Genomic DNA, 26214 nt, shown 5'->3' on the forward strand with positions numbered 1-26214 from the left:
AGTTTACTCAGCCTCTCCTCCGAGGATCCTAGTCTAATGAACCTTCAGTGTATTGCCTCCAATGCATTTATATCCTTTCTTAAATATGGATACAGGACTGCATACAGTATTCCATATGGAGTCTCACCAAAACCTTGTACAGTTGTAACAAGACCTCTTTGTTCCTGCACTCCAATCCTCTTGCAATAAAGGCCAACATGTAATTCCCCTTTCTAATTGCTTACTATCCCTGCATGTTAACTTTGTGTTCCTTGTATGAGCACATCCAGGTCTCTTTGTACATTAACATTTACCAGTTTCATGCCTATTACAAATCATTCTGCTTTCCTATTCTTACAAATAGGAATGTGAATAACATCACAGTTCCTCACACTATATCTCTCTGCCATCTTGTTGTACTCACTGAACCTGTCCAAATCTCTTTGCAGATTCTTGTGACCTCCTCACAGCTTACATTTTAACATAGCTTTGCACAATTATTGATAGATTGTAAATGGCTGAGGCCCCAGAATTGATCCCAGCACTCCACTAGTCACAGCCAGCCAACTTGAAAATGCCCCATTTATGCCGACATTTGCTTCTTGTTCATTAATCAATTCTCTATCTATGGTAATATATTACCCTCCAACTCAGCACGGTGGCACAGTGGTTAGCACTGCTGCCTCACAGCGCCAGGGACCCGGGTTCAATTCCGTGTGACTGTGTGGCGTTTGCAATTTCTCCCCGTGTCTGCGTGGGTTTCTTCTGGTTGCCCCTGTTTCCTCCCAACATCCAAAGATGTGCAAGTTAGGCGGATTGGCCATGCTAAATTACCCCTTAGAGTCCAAAAGGTTGGGTGAGGTTACTGGGCTATGGGGATAGGATGGCGGCGTGGGCTTAAATAGGGTGTTCTCTCCTGGGGCTGGTGCAGGCTTGATGGGCCAAAAAGCTGCCTCCTGCACTGAAAATTCTATGAAAAAAATTCCATGAGCCCTTATCGTTCCTATTTATTTATTGTGTTGCCCCCTTATTGAGTGTTTTTTTTTAAAATTCAGGTATATTAGATCTACTTACCCTTTGTCCACTAGTTGCATCTTCAAAAAACTCTAATAAATTTGTTAAACACTATTTTCCTTTTGTAATGTTGGTTTTGTCTGGTTTCTGAAATGCGTTGCTAATACTCTTTTGATAATAGATTCCAGCACTTTCCGGATGACTGATTGGTTCCAACTCCAATATTTTTAACACAGCTTTGACAGAATCATCCAGATTCAAAACGTTAGTCCCCTTCTCTCTCTCCACAGACGCTGTCAGACCTGCTGAGATTGTCCAGTATTTTGCTTTTGTTTCAGATTCCAGCATCCGCAGTTATTTGCTTTTATCTAATATTTTTGAAATCAATAAACAGTCATAATCATAGTCATCGAGGTTTACAGCATGGAAACAGGAGTATGGAGGTCATGTGACATGATCAACCTCTCGAAGCACTTCATTACGACCGAAGTCAGGACCACCGGACGGTAGTCATTGAGGCATGCTGCCTGGTTCTTCTTTGGCACCGGTATGATGGTGGTCTTCTTGAAGCAGGTGGGGACCTCAAAGTAGAGTAGGGATAGGTTAAAGATGTCTGCGAACACCTCTGCCAGCTGGTCCGTGCAGGCTCTGAGTGCACGACCAGGGATCCCTGTCCCTGGGTATGGGTGAGTTATGGGCTGCTGGGGCACTCAACAGCAGATTGTTGGTTACCTGCTCGAACCGAGCATAGAATGCATTGAGTTCATCGGGGAGGGGTGCGCTGCTGCCGGAGATACTGCTCGGCTTCGCCATGTAGCCCGTTATGTTGTTTAGTGCTTGCCACAACCGCTGAGAGTCTGTGACTCTAGTTTGGTTTGATATTCTCTCGTGGCATCTCAGAAGGCTTTGCGGAGGTCGTACCTGGATTTCTTGTATAGGTCAGGGTCGTCTGGCATGAACGCCTCACATCTGTCCTTCAGTAGGGAGTCAATCTCGCGATTGAGCCATGGTTTCTGGTTCGGGAACGTATGTACTGCTTTCTTTTGCATGCAGTCATCCACACATTTGCTGATGAAGCCTGTGACGGTGGTGCCATACTCATTTAAGTTGGTTCTTAAATATGGTCGCTGAGTTCTTAAATATGGACCAGTCCACTGTCTCTAAGCAGTCACGTAACAGCTATTCTGTTTCCTCGGACCAGCATTGCACAATCTTCTTAGCTGGATTCTCCCCCTTGAGTTTCTGCTTGTAGGCCGGGAGGAGCACTGTCTTATGGTCCGATTTCCCAAAGTGCGGTCGGGGAATGGAACTGTAGGCGCCCTTGATTTTGAGTAGCAGTGGTCAAGAGTGTTGTTGCCCCTGGTGGGACAGGAGATGTGCTGGTGGAATTTTGGCAGTACATTCTTGAGTTTGGCCTTGTTGAAGTCTCCGGCCACAATGAACAAGGCCTCCGGGTGTTCTATTTCGTAGTTGTTTATAACTCTATAGTTCGGCCAGCGCCTTCCTCACTTCTGCCTAGGGTGGGATGTAGATCCCTGTGATAATGGCTGAAGTGAACTCACATGGAAGATAGTATGGGCGACATTTCACGGTCAGGTATTCCAGGTCCGGGGAGCAGTAGGTCGCCAGGGTCGCCACATCCAAGCACCCGGAGGAGTTGATGAGGAAGCACACCCCTCCACCCTTTGCTTTGCCTGATGATGCCGTGCGGTCCGCCCGGTGAATTGAGAAGCCTTCAGGTTGTATGGCACAGTCCGGTGAGGCGGGGGTGAGCCATGTCTCTGTGAAACAACACACAGCAGTCTCTTACTTCCTCTGAGAGGTAAGTCTGGAGTTAAGTTCGTCCAGCTTGTTTTTGATCTTATACGCATCTTACCTATATAACTGTCTAAATGCTTTTTACAAGACAAAATTGTACCCGCCTCTGGCAGCTCATTCCAGACACTGACATCCACTGTGTGAAAAAATTGTCCCCTGGACCCTTTTGTATCTCTCCTCTCTCACCTTAAACCTATGCTCTCTACTTTTAGACTCCCCTACCTTTGGGAAAAGATGTTGACTATCTACCTTATCTATGCCCCTCATTATTTTATAGACCTCTATAAGTTCATTCCTAAGCTCCAGCGAAAAAAGTTCCAGTCTATCCAGCCTCGCCTTAGAACTCAAACTATCAAGTCCCCGTAGCATCCTAGTAAATCATCTTTTCTGCACTCTCTCTCGTTAATAATATTCTTTCTCTAATAGGATGACCAGAACTGTGCAGTTATAATGGGTTTGGTCACAAACGAAGCAATTGCACGCGATATTTGAGTTTTGAGAAGCTTTAACAGGCATCCGTGGAACTCTCCTGTGGTGGAGTTCAGAGAAAATTAGCAAAGCAAGTTTCAAATGCCCCATTGTTATTTTTTCTGTGTCCTGGGTTGTGGTCTGCTTTACTTGCAACAGTATCCAGGACACACATCTCCTAATGCCTGGGACTGGCAGATCAGGTTGCTAACTTTGGGTGAATGGATTTCGGGAGATTTCCCAACGTGAAAAAGTTTCTGCGTGAGCTGGTTGCTCGATCCTCGACGGCCAATCAGCCATTTTCCCATTACTTTCACAAGGAACGAACCAGGAATATTCAAAGAAAACAGACGACATGCACAATATTATGAATGGCCGTTATGGGGGGGGGGGGGGGGCGAGCCTGGAGACTCCCGGACAGAGGGTTGGGAACCGCCTGCAGCCCCGCCAGCTGGAGGTGAGGCGTGGATCACCTGGAGCAGCTGAGTGACGCCTGCTTCCGGTCTTAGTGCGCGTGCGCTCCGCCAAGTCAGGCTGCGCGCGCGCTCCGCTGGCTCCGCCAAGTCAGGCTGCGCGCGCGTTCAGCTTGTTGCTAGGAAACAGCAAACTGTCCGGTGCCGGCGAGAGAGAGGGAGAGGAAAACAACCGACCGCCAGTAAGTACCGGGGACCGAGAGGGGGAGACCCGAAGGGAGTGGGGGTGGAGTGGCAAAGCAGGCGACCTGATTCCCCCCCCCCCAGAACCTGAGCCCACCGCCCCATTCCCAGGATCTGGATCTGGTTACTTCCTCCTCTTCCCCCCCCACCTCTCCCCCAAACACACACACACCCACCACCACCTCCTCCTCCTCCCAGGACCTGAACTCGAAGAAGTACTTAGGGTGACAGGGGCAGAATATGTACTGTGGATGGAAGGGGGGGGGGAGCGTGTTGACTGTTTCGATCCCAACAGAGTCGCCAATACTGTTGCTAACGTGTTTGATGAGACCATCAATTGACAAGACACGTGATTGGAAGTGAACAGTGGTTTTAATAGTCTGACAACTGAGCCTGCCTGCGACGAGATGAATTGGCAGCAGGCTCACGACTGCAGATCTTTACACTTCCGGTTAGTGGGAGGAGCCATGGGCGGAGCCCAGTACAAACTCCTCATCTCCCCCTATGGGCAGAGCCGGCAAAGGCTCGTATACAGAGCCCACAAGGACACAATACATATGATTCAACACAGTGTGAATGACTAGGCTTATAATTCACCACGTTCACCCCCTGTAAAAAAAATCAAGTGCGGCGGGGTGATGGGTCTACAAATTGAGCCGGTCCGGCGGCCGAGTCGTCCTTTGGGATCGGCGAAGCACTGGGGTTGCAGCCTCTTCGGGTGGCTGGATGGTGACGCTCGGTGAGGATACGATAGTGGACTCCGGGGGTGATTCGGTCCGAGCTTCATACCCAACTGGTTCGACTGGCGACGGGGAGCGCCGGAAACCCATAGGCGCAGGGGCGTGGAGCACGGGCAGTGAACCTGTAGGTGCGAGGGCGCCGAGCGCGGAGGGTAGTGCGGGGTGTAGTGTGAGGGGTACCTCGGCGGTAGTGGTAGTGGGATTGGATCCTGCAGGCTCCAGGTCCCGGAGAGAAACAGTGTCCTGACGGCCGTCAGGGTATTCAATGAAAGCGTATTGGGGGTTGGAGTGGAGTAGGAGCACTCTTTCTACGAGTGGGTCAGTTCTGTGTGCCGGACGTGCTTCCGGAGGAGAACCGGGCCCGGTGTCTTCAACCAAGCTGGGAGCGAAACCCCCGTGGTAGTGCCCCTAGAAAAACAAATAGCCGTTCGTGAGGGGTCTGGTTGGTGGCTGTGCATAGGAGGGACCTAATAGCATGGAGCATTTTGGGGAGGACTTCCTGCCAATGGGAGGTCGGGAGATTCCTGGACCGGAGGGTCAGTAGGACGGTCTTCCAGAGCGTCGCATTCTCTCTCTCCACCTGCCCGTTCCCCCAGGGGTTGTAGCTGGTTGTCCTGCTTGAGGCGATGCCCTTGTCGAGCAGGTACTGACGCAGCTCGTCGCTCATAAAGGACGAACCCCTGTCGCTGTGTACGTAGCTGGGGAACCCGCACAGGGTGAAGATACTGTGCAGAGCTCTGATGATTGTGTGGGAGGTCATATCGGGGCACGGGATAGCAAAGGGGAAGCGGGAGAACTCGTCAATGACGTTCAGGAAGTACACATTCCGATTGGTCGAGGAGAGTGGCCCTTTGAAATCGATGCTCAGGCGTTCAAAGGGCCGGGAGGCCTTTACCAGGTGGGCCCTGTCTGGTCTGTAGAAGTGCGGTTTGCATTCCACGCAGATCGGAAAATCCCTGGTGATGGCTTTTACCTCCTCGGTGGAGGAGACTGGTCTCCCTGCCTGATTTAGTGGGGCTGCGAGAGCGACCTCTGAGGTGTCGCTCTCCACCTGAAAGGAGACGGATTCATCCACCGCCCACATGGCCGCTTTGGCGATGTCCTCCTTGATGCAAGTGAAGGCCTGGTGAGCCTCATCTGACAGAGGAAAGAGTGTGGCCTTAAATAGTGGGCGGGCTTTGTCCGCATACTGAGGGACCCACTCACCTTTTGAGGGCTCTGGGACAATGAGGGAGAGGGGGCTCATACGGTCCGGGTCGGGGCCCAGGACTCCGTTTTCTTTTTTAAAAAATAATTTTTATTGAGATTTTTGAAAATTGTGTATAACAACAGCACAATAATAATAATAACAATAATAAACACCACCCGGCATCCATAACAACGCATATAACGAACCCCCCCACCCCCCAAACCCAATAAACAACAAAATAAATTAACGATAAATTAAATTAACATAAACAATGTCCCCCTGAACCCCCCTCCCCCCCTCCCCCTTTCCCCCCGCCCCACCAGGTTCATGCTGCTGCTGACCTAGTTCCCTATCGTTGAGCCAGAAAGTCGAGGAAAGGTTGCCACCGCCTAAAGAACCCTTGCGCCGACCCCCTCAGGGCAAATTTGACCTTCTCCAGCTTAATGAATCCCGCCATGTCATTGATCCAGGTCTCCACGCTTGGGGGTCTCGCATCTTTCCATTGCAACAAGATCCTCCGCCGGGCTACTAGGGACGCAAAGGCAAAAACACCGGCCTCTTTCGCCTCCTGCACTCCCGGCTCCACTCCAACCCCAAATATCGCGAGTCCCCAGCCTGGCTTGACCCTGGACCCTACCACACTAGACACCGTCCTCGCCACCCCCTGCCAGAATTCCCCTAGTGCCGGGCATGCCCAAAACATATGGGCATGGTTCGCTGGGCTCCCTGAACACCTAATGCACCTGTCCTCACCCCCAGAAAACCTGCTCATCCTCGTCCCGGACATATGAGCCCTGTGCAGTACCTTGAACTGCATGAGGCTAAGCCTCGCACATTGAAGAGGAGGAGTTCACCCACTCCAGGGCATCTGCCCATGTCCCCTCCTCAATCTGCTCCCCCAGCTCCACTTCCCACTTAGCCTTCAGCTCCTCGACCGACGCCTCCTCCATCTCCTGCATCACCTGTTAGATGTCAGACACCTTCCCATCCCCGACCCACACCCCCGAAAGCACCCTATCCCTTACCCCCCGTGGGGGCAGCGAAGGGAACCCTTCCACCTGCCGCCTAGCAAACGCCTTGATCTGAAGGTACCTGAACATATTCCCCGAGGGGAGCTCAAACTTCTCCTCCAGTTGACCCAGGCTCGCAAACCTCCCCTGCCCGCCCTGTGCCACCCCAGGAACCCGCCATCAATGTTCCCTGGGACAAACCGGTGGTTCCCCCGCAGCGGGACCTCCACCGAGCCCCCCACTTCCCACCTGTGTCGCCTCCATTGCCCCCAAATCTTGAGGGTAGCCGCCACCACCGGGCTCGTAGTGTACCTCATTGGAGGGAGCGGCAACAGCGCCGTTACCAGTGCCTTAAGGCTCGTGCCTCCACAGGATGCCATCTCCATCCGTTTCCATGCTGCCCCCTCCCCATCCATTACCCACTTGCGTACCATCGAGACATTAGCCGCTCAATAGTACCCAGAGAGGTTGGGCAGCGCCAGCCCCCCTCTATCCCTGCCCCGCTCCAAAAAGACCCTCCTCACCCTCGGAGTCCCATGCGCCCAAACAAATCATGTGATGCTGCTGTTCACCCTCCTAAAACGGCCCTTGGAATGAAAATGGGGAGGCACTGAAACAAAAACAAAAACCTCGGGAGCACGGTCATTTAACGGACTGTACTCTACCCGCCAACGACAGCGGCAGCATGTCCCACCTTTTAAACTCCTCCTCCATCTGCTCCACCAACCTAGTAAAATTAAGCTTATGCAAAGTCCCCCAACTCCTAGCCACCTGAACACCCAGGTACCTAAAACTCCTCACTGCCCTTTTTAGCGGGAGCCTACCAATCCCCTCCTCCTGATCTCCCGGGTGTACAACAAACAGCTCGCTCTTGCCGAGGTTCAATTTATAGCCCGAGAAACTCCCAAACTCAGCAAGAATCTCCATCACCTCCGGCATTCCCCCCACCGGGTCTGCTACATACAGCAGCAAGTCATCTGCATAAAGCGACACTCTGTGCTCCTCCCCACCCCGCACAAGACCCCTCCACCTCCCCGACTCCCTGAGCGCCATGGCCAGAGGCTCAATTGCCAACGCAAAAAGCGAGGGGGACAGGAGGCACCCCTGCCTCGTCCCACGGTAGAGCCTGAAGTACTCGGACCTCCTCCCATTTGTCGCTACACTCGCCATCGGGGCCTCGTACAGCAACCTCACCCATTTAATAAACCCCTCCCCAAACCCGAACCTCTCGAACACCTCCCACAAGTACCCCCACTCAACCCTATCAAAGGCCTTCTCCGCATCCAATGCCACCACAATCTCCGCCTCTCCTTCTGCCGCTGGCATCGTTATCACATTTAGCAGCCTTCGCACGTTAGTGTTCAGCTGCCTCCCCTTCACAAAACCCGTTTGATCTTCATGTATCACCCCCGGCACACAGTCCTCTATTCTAGTGGCCAAGATCTTCGCCAGCAACCTGGCGTCCACATTCAGCAGTGAAATTGGCCTATATGATCCACACTGCAAGGGGTCCTTATCTCGCTTCAGGATCAGGGGAATCAGTGCCCGTGACATCGTCGGGGGCAAAACTCCCCCCTCCCATGCCTCGTTAAAGGTTCGAACCAACAGGGGGCCCAACAGGTCCGCGTATCTTTTATAAAATTCAACCGGGAACCCATCTGGTCCCGGCGCTTTCCCCGACTGCATGTGGCCAATCCCTCTAACCAGCTCCTCCAACTCGATCGGCGCCCCCAGTCCCTCCACCTGCTCCTCCTGCACCCTTGGAAATCACAGCCTGTTCAAAAAGCTCTCCATTCCCGCCTTAAGCCCCTTCAGGTGCGAAAACACCCGGGCCCGCTTCACCGGCCCATTCAACCTCCGCATGTTCCACGTGATCAGCCGGATCAGGGGGCACCCTGTCCCCCCTCCCCCCCCCCCCCCCCCGACTAGCGATATCCCATCGACTGCTCGCCCCTGGCCAGCAACCCCCACTCGGCCCGTTTCCCATGGCGATAGAACCTCACCCCGACCCCCCTGACCCGCACCAGCTCCTCCCTGGCCAATCCAGCAGCAACCCTGTATCCCCCCCCCCCCCCCCCCCTCCTAGGACCCCTCCTAGCCGCGACTCTCCCTCCACTGTACTCCCGTGAGCCAGCTGACTTTTGCTGACCCCGGCAGCACCCGCCCTAACTCTGACCCCTCCCGATATGGGGTCACCCCCCCCCCCCCCCCCCCCCCCCCCAGCAGCTCCTTGGCACCGCTCCAGCGCGGGAAAACTGAACTGATATCCACGCCCCTTGCCTCCAGCTCCACCCCCCTCGTCCCGCAGCAGGAAACCAGAGGAAAGCCCGCTCTTTCCCGCTGCCCCACCCCACCCCCTCATCGCAGCTCCCAAATAGCAGTCCCAACCCATCAACCAACCTCGTACAAACAAAAACAGAACAACCACAGACCCCAACACCCCCCTTAAAACACAAAACCATAACCAACATCATCCGAAAGCAGGAAAAAAAACAAACAGAATAGCCAGCAACAGCATAAACAGTGATACAAAAAACCCCCCACAGTCCCCAATCCCTAGTTCGAGTCCAACCTTTCAGCCTGCACAAAGGCCCACGCCTCCTCCGGGGACTCAAAATAGTGATGCCGGTCCTTGTAGGTGACCCACAAGCGCGCAGGCGGCAGCATGCCGAATTTCACCTGCCTGCTGTGGAGCACCGCCTTCATCCGGTTAAACCCGGCACTCCGCTTGGCCACCTCCGCACTCCAGTCCTGGTAGATACGCACTACCGAATTCTCCCATTTGCTACTCCTCACCTTCTTGGCCCATCGCAGAACACACTCCCCGTCACTGAACTGATGGAACCGCACCAGCACCGCCCACGGGGGTTCATTCGCCTTAGGCCTCCTGGCCAGTACTCTGTGGGCCCCTTCCAGCTCCAGGGGCAGATGGAAAGATCCTGCCCCCACCAGCAAGTTCAGCATCACGGCCACATAAGCCGGCAGGTCCGACCCCTCCAGCCCCTCCGCGAGGCCCAGGATCCGCAAGTTCTTCCTCCTTGACCGAAACTCCATCTCCTCAAAACGATCCTGCCACCTTTTGTGGAGCGCCTCGTGCATCTCCACCTTCCCCACAAGGGCCGAGACCTAATTCTCGCGCTCAGAGGCCTGCTGCTGCAACTCAAGGATCGCTGCACCCTGGGTTGTCTGGGTCTCCAGCAGCTTACTTGTCGTAACCTTCAGAGAGTCCAGCAACTCCACTTTCAGCTCCGTAAAGTAGCGCAGAAGGGACCTCCTGCGCCCACTGCCTCTACTCCTCGGGGGCTCCATCGGCTGCCATTTTGTCCACCTTCCCCCGCTTTTCCAGGGGAGCTGCTGCCGTTTTGTTCCTCGCCCCACTCCGGGTCCGCACCATAAATCCCGGGGGGTATTGCCCCAGACCCCTTTACACACCAGGAATCGTCGAAACAGCGCCGTTTGGGGCTCTTAAAAGATCCCACAAGTCCTATGAAAGCGGGAGCTACTGAACGTGCGGCTTAGCTCCGCATTGCCGCCACCGGAAGTCCCAGGACTCCGTTTTCCACGACATAGCCGAGGATGGCTAGCCTGGTCGTGCGGAAAACGCATTTCTCCGTGTTATACGTGAGGTTGAGTTTCTGGGCAGTCTGGAGAAATCAATGGAGGTTACCGTCGTGGTCCTGCTGATCATGGCCGCAGATGGTGACGTTGTCCAAGTACGGAAACATGGCCCGCAGCCTGTACTGGTCCACCATTCGGTCCATTGCTCGTTGGAACACCGAGACCCAATTAGTGACGCTAAAGGGAACCCGGAGGAAATGGAAGAGGCGGCCATCTGCCTCGAACCCCGTGTAGTGGCGGTCCTCCGGGCGGATTGGCAGCTGGTGGTACGCAGACTTCAGACCCACCATGGAGAAGATGCGGTACTGGCCGATCTGATTCACCATGTCTGCAATCCTGGGGAGGGGGTACGCATCGAGGAGCGTGAACCGATTAATGGTTTGGCTACAGTCCACTACCATTCGGGATTTTTCCCCGGTCTTGACGACCACCACCTGAGCTCTCCAGGGGCTGTTACTGGCCTCTATGATCCCCTCACGTAGGAGGCTATGGACCTCGGTTCTGATAAACACCCTGTCCTGCAGGCTGTACCGCCTGCTACGAGTGCTATGGGTTTGCAGTCCAGAGTGAGATTAGCAAAGAGTGGAGGGGGGTCGATTTGTAGCGTCGCTAGACTGCAGATAGTGAGCGGAGGTAGGGGCCCGCCGAAGCTGAGTGTGAGGCTTTTGAGGTTGCACTGGAAGTCAAGTCCCAGTAAGAGTGGGGCGCAGAGTTCGGGGAGTACGTACAGCTGGAAGTTCGAGTAGCTGGCGCCTTGAATCGTTAGGGTCGCGACGGTGAGCCCTTGGAGGTGAACAGAGTGTGAGCCCAAAGCGAGGGAGATAGTTTGCCGTGCAGGGAAAATAGGGAGCGAACAGCATCTTACCACATCTGGGTGTACAAAGCTCTCGGTGCTCCCGGAGTCGAAGATGCACGGTGTACTGTACCCGTTGATTTTAATGGTCATCATCGAGTTGCGGAGGTGTTTCGGACGCGACTGGTCCAACGTGACCGCGCTGAGTTGCGGGTAGTCGGCGGCTCGATCAGCTGTGCTAGAGTGGCCCCGTGATGACTGTCCGCTGAGGTCGTAGTCTTCGAGGTGAGTTTCAGAGGTTGAAGAGGATGGAACCCAAGATGGCCGCCCCGTGGATCGCACGTGGATCGCACGTGGCAGGCGGCGAGGAAGATGGCACCCAAGATGGCGGCCCCCATGAGTCGCACGTGGCCGGCCACGTGGAGGAGGGTTGCCAAGATGGCGGCCCCCATGAGTTGCACGTGTCGGGTGGGGGCGGAGTCGGCATACAGGCAGCCGCATTTCGGGGCCTGCGGGCCTGCGAGTTTGGGAAGCGAGTGCTCTGGACTGCGGGAGTGTTTGGAGAGGGGGATTTCTTCGGCAGGCAGACCCGGGCATAGTGTCCTTTGCGACCGCAGCTGCTGTAGGTCGCGTTGCGGGCCAGGCAGTGCTGCCGTGGATGTTGGGGCTGCCCACAAAAATGGTACACTGGGGCTGCGTAGTGGGTGGGTGGCCGCGCGGCGCAGGCCTGGGGCAGTCGCTGGTAGGAGTCCCAGGATGGGGTCGCTTGGTCCGCGGGGAACGAGGTGAGGCTGCGGAACGAGACCTCCATGGTTGTAGCTAACTCTACAGTGTCCTACAAGTTCTGGGCCCCTTTTTCAAGCAACCGCTGGCGCACATAGTTTGACCTGAGCCCTGCCACGTACACATCTCGGACTGCTGGGCGACTGATACAGCTTGATAATTGCAGTTCCAAGCTAAGGCTTTTAAATCACACAGGAATTCGTCCAGCGACTCCCGGGGCGCTGGCGGCGGGTCGTAAAAATGTGGCGCGCGTAGACCTCGTTGATGGGCCTCACGTGCATTCGATTGAGCATGGCCAGGGCCTCCGTATATGAGGAAGTACTGTTAAGTTGAGTAGAGATACCGTGGCTCACCCTTGCGTGCAGTAGGCTGAGTTTCTACTCCTCCGTAGTTTCTGACGTGCTTGATTCAGCCAGGTAGGCCATGAAACATCTGAGCCAGTTTAGAAAGATTTATTTCGCCTCTGCAGCCTGTGGGTCGAGTTCTAGTTGGTCAGGTTTGACAGCTGATTCCATAGTTGTTTTCTTCAAGTTTCCTAAGACTATTAAATTGATGAGACCATCAATTCACAAGACACGTGATTGGAAGTGAATAGTGGTTTTAATAGTCTTACAACTGAGCCTGTCTGCAACAAGATGAACTGGCAGCAGGCTCACGACTGCAGATCTTTACAGTTCTGGTTAGTGGGAGGAGCCATGGGCGGAGCCAAGGGTGGAGCCCAGTACAAACTCCTCATCTCCCCCTATGGGCAGAGCCCACAAGGACACAATACATATGATACAAACTGTGAATTACTAGGTTTATAATTCACCACAGTGCTAACATTAATGATGTTGCTGAACCACAAGCCTTCCCTTATATCGATCAAATGACCACACAACCAGTTAGTCAGTTCAAAAAATGGTTTATTTACATACACAGGAGTTATCTCGACATGCAAACACAATATCCACTACGAGTTAAACTATACCTATCAGCTACAATAACCTATACTTAACTTCAGGGCGACCGGCACTGTGCAAATGGGTAAGGCCTTTATCTGGATTTCACTTGGCTGGTTCAAAGAAAGCGGCTCTGTCTCTGCTGGGCTCATCCGTCAGGTAGCGATCGTTGGTCTTGAACTTGGCTGGCTGTTCCTGCTGCAATTGGGATGGCACAGACTGGATCAAAGAGACAGAACACATTGCTGTGCTCTCTTTTATCCCCCTGGGATTTTGCACTCTTTGGGGCAGTCCTTAACCTTGGACCCAATAATTCGACAGGGCTCCGATCACTGTCTTCGATTTCGTTCAGTAAAGGGGTGGGTGCCTTGGTAGCTGAGTGGGTCCTTAATGGTCATTCATCTTGGCAGTTGGGCTTTCTGAGTAAAGGTAGTGGCGCCGATCAGTCTGTGGCTGTACCGGTTGCTTGATTGGAGTTCTATTGTCCTGGGAAAATGGGCCATTGAAATGAAAACGAGCAGGAGTTTCGATCAAGGGATTAAGGGTTATGGTGTTCGGGCCGGAAAGTGGAGCTGAGTCTACAAAAGATCAGCCATGATCTCATTGAATGGTGGAGCAGGCTCGAGGGGCCAGATGGCCTACTCCTGCTCCTAGTTCTTATGTTCTTATATCCCCTACTCTACCATTGCCATCAATCCGGAAATCAACCCGGTTCAATGTAAAGTGCAGGATGGTATGCCAGGATTAGCACCAGTCATACTTGAAAGATAAAGGTGTCAACCTGGCGAAGTTACAACACAAGACTACTTTCATGCTATACAAGGGATGCAATATGCTTCAGACTCAGCTAAGTGATCCCACAACAAATGGATCAGATCTAAGCTCTTCAGTCCTGCCACATCCAGTCATCAATGGTGTTATACACTAAACAACTAATAGCAAGAGAATTTTCCACAAATAACACCATCCTTAATGAACGGAGAGTCCAGCACAATAGTGTAAAATAGATGGATGAGGCATTTGCAACTAACTTCAGCCATTAATGCCGAGTGGAGAATCCATCTCGGGCTGCTCCTGAGGCCCCCAGCATCACAGATGCCAGTCTTCAGTCAATTTGATTCACTCCACATAATAGTAAGAAATGGCTGAAGACACTGGTTACTGCAAAGGCAATGGGCACGGGGATCATTCCGGCAATGGTACTGAAGACTTGTGCTCCAGAACTAGAGGTGCCCCTGGACAAACTGTTCTGGTACAGCTATAACATTGGCATCTACCCGGCAATGTGGAAAATTGCCCATGTATGTCCTGCCCACAAAAGGCAAGACAAATCCAATGGAGTCAACTACCACCCCATCAGTTTATGCTTGATCATCAGCAAAGTGATGAAAGGGGTCATTGACAGTGTTATCAAGTGGCAGCAATAACGTACTCACTGATGCTCAGTTTGGTTCTGCAGGAACCATTCAGCTGCTGATATCCTTGGGGTCCAAACATTAACAGAAGAGCTGACTCAGGAGGTGAGGCGAGAGTGATTGCCCTTAATGTGCAGGCAACATTTGATTGAATGTGGCATCAAAGAGCCCTAGCAAAATTGAAGTCCATGGGAATCGAGGGAATATGCTCCACTGTTTAGAGTCATACCATGTACAAAAGATGACATTTGTAGTTAAGATCAATCAGCTTAGTCCTGGAAAGGGTAGCTTTTATTACCTTCAAAGCATGAAAGGGATAGAACATAGAACAGTACAGCACAGAACAGGCCCTTCGGCCCTCGATGTTGTGCCGAGCAATGATCACCCTACTTAAACCCACGTAACCCGTATACCCGTAACCCAACAATCACCCCATTAACCTTACACTACGGGCAATTTAGCATGGCCAATCCACCTAACCCGCACATCTTTGGACTGTGGGAGGAAACCGGAGCACCCGGAGGAAACCCACGCACACACGGGGAGGACGTGCAGACTCCACACAGACAGTGACCCAGCCGGGAATCGAACCTGGGACCCTGGAGCTGTGAAGCATTGATGCTAACCACCATGCTACCGTGAGGCCCTAAGATAAACAGGGTCGATGTAGGTAACATGTTTCACCTGGTCAATGAGTCTAGAACCGGGGGACAGAATTTCAAAATAAGTGTGAAGCCACTTTGGGGGTGAGGAGAATTTGTTTTTCTTTGAGGATTGTGAATATTTGGAATTCTGTCCACCAGAGGGCTCAGTCATCGAGTTTGTTTAAAACTGAGATTGACAGATTTCTAAATACTGAAGTCATGAAGCGAAATGGGGATTGTGTGGGAAAAAGACATTGAAGTGGATTATCAGTCATGATTGTATTGAATGGTGGAGCATGCTTGATGGGCTGAATGGCCTCTTCCTGCTCCTATGTTCCTCAGGGTAGTGTCCTAGACTCAGCCATCTTCAGCTGCTTAGTCAATGATCTTCTGTCCATCATAAGTTTAGAAGGGGGGAATGTCCTCTGATGACTGCACAATGTTCAACACTAGTGAATCCTCAGATTCTGGAGCAGTCTGTGTCCATATGCAGAAAGAGCTGGACAATAATCAGATTTGGGCTGATAAGTAGCAAGAAACATTCGCGCCACAAAAGTGTCAGGGAATGACCATCTCCAACAAGAGAGAATCTAACCATTTTCCTTTGACATTCAATGACATTGCCATCACTAAATTCCCCCACAATCCTGGTGTTACTACTGAGCAGAAATTGAACTCTACCAGCCATATAAATACTGTGGCTACAAGAGCAGGTCAGAAGATAGGAATTCTGCAGAGAGTAACTCACCCCCAACCTCCCCAAAACCTGTCCGCCATCTACAAGGCAAAAGTCAGGAGTGTGGTGGAATACTCTCCACTTGCCTGGATGAGTGTAGCTCCAACAACACTCAAAAAGCTCAACAGAATCTGGGACAAAACAATGCATTTGATTGACACCACATGCCACCTTCAACATTCCCTCCATCTCCGATGCAACTCATTAAAGTTCATTCAGCATCACCTTCCAAACCCACGACCTCTACTACCTAGAAGGACAAAGGCAGCAGATGCAGGGGAACACCACCACCTGTAAGTTCTCCTCAAGCCTGACTTGGGGCTATTTTGCCATTCCTTCACTGTCACTGAATTCCTTCCTAACAGCATTGTCGCTGTGCCTGCAATTGAGGATGGGCAATAAATGTTGGCCGAGCCAAAGATGCCTACTCAGTGAACAAATAAATTTTAAAAAGCTGTGGAAAACCAGAAATAATATTAGCAACTGTTGTGGCAATTACTTTCTGGACCCAAATTCCAACCATGGTCCTCATCCCAGAATACTTAAGGAAGTGGCCCTAGAAATAGTAGATCCATTTGTGATCATTTTCCAAAATTCTTTGGACTCTAGAATGGTTCCTATTGATTGGTGGGTAGCTAATATAACCCCGCTATTCAAAAAGGAAGGTACAGAAAACAAGGAACTATAGACCAGTGAGCCTATCCTCGGTATAGGGAAGTTGCTAGAGTCCATTATCAAGAATTTCATAGCACAGCATTTGGAATACAGTGGTATAATGAGACAAAGTCAGCATGGATTTACGAAAGGGAAATCATGCTTGACAAATCTACTAGAAATCTTTGAAGATACAACTACTAGAGTTTGTCATAATATACACATCAGTATATAATGGTGCAGACACACACTGACTGACACACTGCAAGACCAATCAACACACACAACACAGCAGCCAATCACCAGTTAGAGCACTCTCACTATAAAGCCAGAGGGCACTAGTTTTCCCGCTCATTCGGGATGCAGCCTCTGAGAAGGACAGAGCTCACAGCTTGTAGCACAGATCTTCACCATGTCCTGATAGTCTAGACTGGTCAGGATAGGCATAGGTCTTCAGTTTAATCTAACATATGTTCAACAGTTCCTAGCTTAATAAAATAGTTTTGTACTATTTCAAGTGTTGGTAGCCTGTATGTGTTACTGCTAGGGTAAACGCAGTCTTCACAGATCCAGAGTACCCAACACATCATGGTACCAGTACGTGATGTTAGAACTGATTAGACCTACCTTCATCGGAAGGCAGTGGGCTCAGACGGGATCCCTGGTCGTGCACTCAGAGCCTGCGCATACCAGCTGGCAGAGGTATTCACAGACATCTTTAACCTATCCCTACTCCACTCCGAGGTCCCCACCTGCTTCAAGAAGACCACCATCATACCGGTACCAAAGAAGAACCAGGCAACATGCCTCAATGACTACCGCCCGGTGGCCCTGACGTCAGTTGTAATGAAGTGCTTCGAGAGGCTGATCATGAAGCGCATCACCTCCATACTCCCGGAACGCCTTGACCCACTTCAATTCGCATACCGTCGCAACCGGTCCACATCAGACGCCATTTCTCTGGCCCTACACTCATCCCTAGAGCATCTCGAAAACAAGGACTCCTACATCAGACTCCTATTTATTGACCACAGCTCCGCCTTCAACACCATAATCCCAGCCAAGCTCATATCAAAGCTCCAAAGCCTAGGACTTGGCTCTCCACTCTGCAACTGGATCCTTGACTTTCTGACCAACAGACCAGTCAATAAGAATGAACACCAACACCTCCTCCACAATAGTCCTCAATACCGGTGCCCCGCAAGGCTGCGTACTTAGCCCCCTACTCTACTCCCTGTACACACACGACTGCGTGGCAAAACTTGGTTCCAACTCCATCTACAAGTTTGCTGACGATACGACCATAGTGGGCCGGATCTCGAATAACGAGTCCGAATACAGGAGGGAGATAGAGAACCGAGTGGAGTGGTGTAACGACAACAATCTCTCCCTCAATGCCAGCAAAACGAAAGAACTGGTCATCGACTTCAGGAAGCAAAGTACTGTACACTCCCCTGTCAGCATCAACGGGGCCGAGGTGGAGATGGTTAGCAGTTTCGAATTCCTAGGTGCACATCACCAAAAATCTATCCTGGTCCACTCACGTCGACGCTATCACCAAGAAAGCACAACAGCGCCTATACTTCCTCAGGAAACTAAGGAAATTCGGCATGTCCACATTAACCCTTACCAACTTTTACAGATGCACTATAGAAAGCATCCTATCGGGCTGCATCACAGCCTGGTATGGCAACTGCTTGGCCCAGGACCACAAGGAACTTCAGAGAGTCGTGAATACCGCCCAGTCCATCACACGAACCTGCCTCCCATCCATTGATTCCATCTACACCTCCCGCTGCCGAGGGAAAGCGGGCAGCATAATCAAGGATCCCTCCCACCTGGCTTACTCACTTTTCCAACTTCTTCCATCGGGCAGGAGATTCAGAAGTCTGAGAACACACACGAACAGACTCAAAACAGCTTCTTCCCCACTGTCACCAGACTCCTAAATGACCCTCTTATTGACTGACCTCATTAACACTACACCCTGTATGCTTCAACCGATGCCAATGCTTATGTAGTTACATTGTATATCTTGTGTTGCCCTATTATGTATTCTCATGTATTTTCTTGTATTTTCTTGAATTTTGTTTAATTCCCTTTTCTAATGATCTGTTGAGCTGCTTGCAGAAAAATACTTCTCACTGTACCTCGGTACACATGACAATAAACAAATCCAATCCAATCCAATCCAATCCAATCCTTCAAGTGATCTGCCTTCGACCAGCAATCAGCCATCCTGCAAAATGGACAGCGTCTGGCCCCCACCGCCGCATCACCGGTAACCTCGGAGCCAACTGGAAAATCTTCAAACAACGCTTCCAGCTTTACCTTGAAGCCACAGACCTGGAAGCTGCTTCAGACGCCAGGAAGATTGCTCTTTTCCTCTCCACGGCCGGGGACCACGCCATCCACATCTTCAACTCTCTCACTTTTGCTGATGGTGAAGACAAATCAAAATTCAAGACGGTCCTCCTCAAATTTGACAGTCACTGCGACATTGAGGTGAATGAAAGTTTCGAGCTCTATGTCTTGTAACAGCGTTTGCAGGGTAAGGATGAACCTTTCCAATCCTTTCTCACCCACCTCCGCATCCTTGCGCAGTCCTGTAATTATGGGTCCACCTCCGACTCCATGATACGCGACCAGATCATTTTCGGTGTTCAGTCGGACCCCTTACGCCAGCAGCTCCTCAAGGTTAAGCAGCTTACCCTTGCGATTGCCATCAAGACCTGCGTTCTGCATGAACACGCCACTAACCGATACTCACGCATCCAAGCGGCTGAAACGGCACGGTAAGGTCCCCACGAGGCAGAACGGGTACAAGCAATCAAGCAACTCCAGGGCCTCAGCCTGGATGAGGGCGGCCATTCCACACGCTTTTCACGGCCTCCCGCGCATGCGCGCACTGAACGAGGGGACGGCGACTTCGAAGATCGTACTGCGCAGGCGCGCACCACATATGACCGCACTGCGCATGCGCGCACCACGTATGACCGCACCGCGCATGCGCGGTGGCGTAACGAGCGTCCTGACGTAACAACATGCGGCAACTGTGGCTCCGCCCACTTAAAGCGGCAATGTCCTGCAAAATCCCGACACTGCCTACAATGTGGCAAACTTGCCCACTATGCTGCGTTATGCAGGTCTGCTCAGCCTACCAACTCTCGTCGCTCCAGCCAGCTACGCAGGGATGTCCGCGCCATCCAACCCACGGTCACCGAACCCGATTCTGACCTACTGCCTGACCTTGACACCAAGGACCCAAAAGCACCTTTTTGAGTCGGTATCATTACCAAACACAGGGTTCCCCCGAAGCATAGCGTCCAGCCTCGACCGGTATACAGCATTGATCCGGACGACGAGTGGTGTGCCACCCTCATGGTCAGCCGATCCCGAATCCGATTCCACCTGGACACCGGCCCTCAGCCAATTCCATTGCGCGGTCTGACCTCGAAAGCCTCCGTGTCAAGCCAACCATCCTGCCAGCTGTTAGACTATAATGGTAATGCCATTGCTGCCAGTGGCTCATGCCAACTTGAAGTGGCGCACAGGTCACTTAAAGCCATCCTTCCATTTGAAATAGTGGGATCCTCCAAAGCCTCCCTGCTTGGTGCACAAGCACGCAAACTGCTGAACCTTGTCCAAAAGGTTCACTCCCTGTCACCTGCTGACGCGTCTGCCTCTCAGGACACTGATTTTAGGGCGCAGCTGGACGCCACTATTCACCAATACCACAATGTTTTCGAGGGCATGGGCACACTCCCGTATACCTACAAGATCTTGTTGAAACCGAATGCCACGCCTGTGGTGCACGCACCTCGCAGGGCCCCAGCACCCCTCAAGGGCCGCCTCAAGCAGCAGCTGCAGGACCTCCAGGACCAAGGAGTGATTTCTAGAGTCACGGAACCGACTGACTGGGTCCGCTCCATGGTATGCGTGAAAAAACCTTCCGGCGAAGTGAGAATATGCATTGATCCCAAGGACCTCAACCGCAATATTATGAGAGCACTATCCCATTCCAAAGCGCGAAGAACTCACCTGTGAGATGGCTCGCGCTAAGTTCTTTACCAAGCTAGACGCCTCAAAGGGGTTCTGGCGGATCCAGCTCGATGAATCCAACAGGAAACTCTGCACTTTTAATACCTCCTTTGGCAGGTATTGCTACAACAGGATGCCGTTCGGGATCATCTCTGCATCAGAAGTGTTCCATAGGATTATGGAACAGATGATGGAAGGTATTGAAGGCGTTTGCGTCTATGTGGACAACATAATCATCTGGTCCACCACCCCGCAGGAGCACAGTAATCGCCTCCAGCGCGTCTTCAGACGGATACATGAGCATGGCCTCCACCTCAACAGGGCCAAATGTTCCTTTGGTCAATCAGAATTTGTCACCCACCTCAGACTAAATTTCTGAACTTTTTGAATTCATGGACTCTCTGAATTGTTTCGTTGCTTTGTTTAATCGACTCACTGGTTCATATATAATGTTGCTCTAGTTACTCTTTTGTTGCATACTGTCCATCTGCACTAGAAAACTTCCAATGTAAATAGCTTAGTGTTTATGTACATAGTCTTGTAAATATGCCTTCACATACCACACGTAGTTAGGAACATTCTCACCACACATTATTTATTACCACAACCATACATTTTTTGTATTAAAGGGAGGATGTCATAATAAACACATCAGTATATAATGGTGCAGACACACACTGACTGACACACTGCAAGACCAATCAACACACACAACACAGGAGCAAATCACCAGTTAGAGCACGCTCACTATAAAGCCAGAGGACACACGTTTTCCCGCTCATTCGGGATGCAGCCTCTGAGAAGGACAGAGCTCACAGGTCGTCACCATGCGCTGATAGTCTAGACTGGTCAGGATAGGCATAGGTCTTCAGTTTAATCTAACATACTTTCACTGTGGGTCGACACTATGTTCAACAGTTCCTAGCTTAATAAAATAGTGTTGTACTATTTCAAGTGTTGGTAGCCTGTATGTGTTACTGCTAGGGTAAATGCAGTCTCCACAGATCCAGAGTACCCAACACATCAGAGTTTACCAGGGAGAACCGGTGGATGTGACTTATTTAGACTTTCAGAAGGGTTTTGACAAGGTATCACATAGCAGATTACTATGTAAAGTTAAAGATAATGGGATTGTGGGTAATTTCTTGAGATTGATAAAAAGCTGGTTAGCAGACAGGAAACAAAAATTTGGAATAAATGAGCCGTTCTTCAATTGGCAGGCAGTCACTAATGGGATACTGCAGGGATCTGTGCTAGGACGCCAACTGTTCACATAATATATTCATGATTTGGACAAGAGAACTAAAAGTATTATCTCCAAATTTGCAAATGATGCAAAGTTGGGTGGGAGGGTGAGCTGTGAGAAGGATGCAGAGATGTTTCAAAGGGATTTGGACAGGCTGAGTGAGTGGGCATATGCATGGCAGATGCAGAATAATGTAGATAAATGTAAGGTTACCCAATTCGGTAGCAAAAATAGGAAGACAGATTATTATTTGAAGGGGTGTAAATTGAGAGATAAATACTCAGCGAGACCTTGGTGTCTTTGTGCATCAATCGCACAGGTACAGCAGGCAGTAAAGAAGGCAAATGGTATGTTGGCCTGTATAGCGAGAAGATTAGAGTATAGGTATCGGGATATTTTTCTGCAATTGTATAGGGCTTTAATGAGGACACACATGGAGTGTTGTGTGCAGTTTTGGTGTCCTTATCTGAGGAAGGATGTTCTTGCTCTGGAGGGAGTGCAGCGAAGGTTTACCAGGCTGATTCCAGGGATGGCTGGATTGTGATATGAGGAGAAACTAAGTCGATTAAGATTATATTCATTGGAGTTTAGAAGAGTGAGAGGGGATCTCATAGAAACTTATAAAATTCAAACAGCATTAGACAGAGTAGATTCAGAAATAATGTTCCCAATGATAGGAGAGTCCAGAATTAGGGGGTCATAGTTTGAGGGTAAGGGGTAAACCTTTTCGAACTGAAGTGAGGAGAACTTTCTTCAGCCAGAGAGTGGTGAATCTGTGGAATACACGACCACGAGATGCAGTTGAGGCCAAAACGTAGAGTAATTTCAAGGAGTTAGAAACAGCTCTCGGGGCTAAAAGGATACAGGGATTGGGGAGGGAAGGCCGGATCGGGGTATTTAATCGCTGATCAGCCGTGATCATAATGAATGATGGAGTAGGCTCGAAGGACTGAATGCCCTCCTCCTGCTTCTATTTTCTATGTAAAAGGCTCTGAGGGAGTGTCAGTTTTTGAGTTTGCTTGACATTGAGTGTCCCAGGTCATTGGCATAAACAATTTTCACATCCCCTATGATGTGGTGAGTACCATGCTCTACCTAATAGCTAAATGAATAGTGCAACAGCACAGGGGTTGGAAATGGAGCATTTTTGTCCAAATTGTGATCTGTGCCTGCTCAAGGATGTAATTTTTGGCTTTGCCACTAAACATTTTGAAATAGGGCACATTGGCTCCCAGGCGTCTGCCTGGCTAGACTGGTTTATGTGAGTGAGATAGAATGACAATATGAAGCAATGGATATTGGAAGTAGCCACCTTCTCATAATAGCATGAAATATTAATGATTGCTTATAGGCCTCTCCCTCCCAATGATGAAGGAAGATTTCAAATTACTACTGTAAGCCGTTAGTTTACTGCTTTAAAGTAATGGAATCAGACTAAAGATCACAGTCTGCTGTGGCTCTCAGGCTACCAATAAGGAATGATACACAAGATCAAATAATGAGCAATATAAATAATGAGAATTGCATTTGATCAGAACTCAAAAAATGTTTTGCTGAGAAGACCTGTCAAAGCTGCATTTTGTTTTTTAATCACAAAATCCCTGCAGTGCAGAAGGAGGTCATTCGGTCCGTCGAGTCTGCACCAACCCTCTGAAACTGTATTCCACTCAAGCTCACTTCCCCATCCTATCCTAATAGCCCCTCAACTAACCTACACATCTTTTTTTGAACACTAAGGAGCAAGTTAGCATGGTCAATCCATCTAACCTGCACATCTTTGGATTGTGGGAGGAAACCAGAGTACCCGGAGGAAACCCATGCAGACACAGGGAGAACATGCAAACTCCACACAGACAGTGACCCAAAGTTGGAATTGAACCCGGGTCCCTGGCACTGTGAGGCAGCAGTGCTAACCACTGTGCCACCATGCCGCCCACTAATTGATAACAAGAAGTATAACTGTGAAGTGGAGGAGAAATGGGATTTTCAACTTTATAAAAATGATTACTGGTAAAAATAAGTTGAAAAACTTCAAGTTATTCTATATTTCATCCAATAATGACAGTTATTTAAACAAATGATTATCGTACAATGTAGTTTTAAATTAAGAATTTTTTGAAGTGAGCACATTGCCTTGGTATTTTGCAGAGATGATGGAAATAGTGTATGTCTATACTAAAATACGGAGTGAATTTGGTCGACAATGCAACTTTTCAGATCGCCCAGCAGAGCTACACGTCGACATTGTCCCAGATCCGTCATTAGCGGAAAACTTCATCGAAAAAAATCCCGTTGATGTGTACATACAGGTTTCAAAGGACATGTCTGAACATGAGGTAGGATACCAACAGTTGAAAGGTGTAGCATCTTACATTTTTAAGCCTTTTTGAAGTTCCTAATACTGCTTGGAAATGTTTTTCCCCAACGAGGGGAGGATGAGATGAATAGCAGATTTCTCTAGGAGTGCATTTATCAGATATTTCCTATGTTTAAGGCTCATTGCAGCCAGTTACTGGAGTTTGCACACATGTAAGTATCCAGCACTTCAAAACTTATTTATAGTATTGTCAAAAGTTTTTTAAAAGTGGCCTTATCTGCAGAAATCTTTGTACATATACCAGCTAAATATGTTGTATTACTTTTAAAAAGGAATTGATCGGTCGATTGTCTTTGCTCACTCCCTCAAATAAGTGTCATTATCCTAGCCAGAAATGCCAGTGGCAGAGTAAGCAATCTAAATCAGGGTTTTAACCTTTTAAGGAAGACTATTAAGCTGCAGTATTGTTCTCCATCTTATACACCAGACCAAGAACTAGCTGAGAATTACCATCCAATTGTCAGATAGTCTTTCATATCATACTGCTTTGCAAGGCAGCCTTTCACCTCCTTTCAGATTTAGAACCATACGGCACAATTTCTTTTAATTATACCTTTAACAAAATCAACACCTTGAGATGCCCCAGAGAAACACAAGGAAAAAAATTAAATAGTAATATAAAGAAGTAGAGATTGGGGCAACAGTGGTCAAAGGCTTAACCATAAGTGGGTTTAAAGAGAATCTTACTAAGAGGAGAGGGAGGTGGGGATGCAGCAGGTTTTGAAAGGGAATTTGAGAGAATTCCACCCATGTCACCTGTAGTGGGGTAAAAGAAGCATCAGATGTACAAAAGTAAGGTCAAAAGAGGGAACCTTTGGCAGGAAGGAAGACTGTATGACTGGAAGATGTCACAGAAAAAGGTTAAGGCTATGAAACGATTTGGGCACAAAGATAAGAATTTTTATTTGAGGCCCCGGGGAATCAGGAGCTAATAACAGTTAGTTAATAGTTTGTGGTGCAAAAGCATGCCCACGTGTAATAGAAGATATTCACTGCAGTGTTTTGGATGAGCTAAGGCTAATGGAGGATGGGAAGCTGTGGTGCTCCATCAAATACTCCCTGTGCAAAATAATTCCATGCTCTAACACTGTTGTGTTAATATATTTCTCATAATCGCTTTACTTTCTGTGATAGCTTGAAATGTATGATTTCTCATCAATGATTCCCCAACTGGAGCAAATTATTTTTCTCTATTTGTGCTATTAAAACCTATTATAATTTTAATCACTATTGCAGGAACTCTTATCCTCCCTGCTTCAGTGGAAATAAGCCCTGTTTCTCAACTTCCTTCACAACAAAAAGTTCTTTACCTCTCATCTATCAGTTATGTGGGTGAATGTTCGGTTATTTATTTTCAAGTACAAATGGCCAAGTATTCCTGAATATTTACAGTTTTATTGGACACAAGACACAGGCAACAGCTATGAGATGATATAATATCAGTTCTGTAATCTCTTCATATCAGCACGACCATTCAACAACAAATTATATTTAAGTTGAACTTTTATAATGAAATGCAAATACATATAGATTACATAGAATTTACAGTGCAGAAGGAGGCCATTCGGCCCATCGAGCCTGCACCGGCTCCTGGAAAGAGCACCCTACCCAAGGTCAACACCTCCAGCCTATCCCCATAACTCAGTAACACCTGCCAACACTAAGGGCAATATTGGACACTAAGGGCAATTTATCATGGCCAATCCACCTAACCAGCACATCTTTGGACTGTGGGAGGAAACCGGAACACCCGGAGGAAACCCACGCACACACGGGGAGGATGTGCAGACTCCGCACAGACAGTGACCCAAGCCAGAATCGAACCTGGGACCCTGGAGCTGTGAAGCGATTGTGCTATCCACAATGCTACCGTGCTGCCCCAAATACCGAAGCCAAAGAGTGATGATGACTTATGCACAACAGTGCTTTGTGCAATGAAATCTTCCAGCACCAGCAAACACTTATTTGAGATACCAGATATAGCTGAAGACTTTGTGAAAGCACAATAAATCTGACTGCAGCTCTTCTTGTTCCTTAAATTATGTCATGCCAATTATGGAATTTGATTTATTTCACTAATAATATCACTGTA

General features: G+C 49.6%; 1 protein-coding gene across 1 annotated transcript in view; it reads left to right on the plus strand.

Annotated features, from left to right (window-relative positions):
* Positions 1–3817: 3817 nt before the first annotated feature.
* Positions 3818–26214, plus strand: part of dnai2b (dynein, axonemal, intermediate chain 2b) — a 94544-nt gene continuing 72147 nt past the window's right edge. Inside the window, exons 1-2 of the mRNA XM_038778068.1 lie at positions 3818–3934; positions 23894–24081. Coding sequence (XP_038633996.1) covers positions 23896–24081 — 186 coding nt within the window. The 5' untranslated portion in view covers positions 3818–3934; positions 23894–23895. The remainder of the gene's footprint in view (positions 3935–23893; positions 24082–26214) is intronic.

The sequence above is a fragment of the Scyliorhinus canicula genome, chromosome 18 (genome assembly GCF_902713615.1).
Source record: "Scyliorhinus canicula chromosome 18, sScyCan1.1, whole genome shotgun sequence".
Lineage (NCBI taxonomy): Eukaryota > Metazoa > Chordata > Chondrichthyes > Carcharhiniformes > Scyliorhinidae > Scyliorhinus > Scyliorhinus canicula.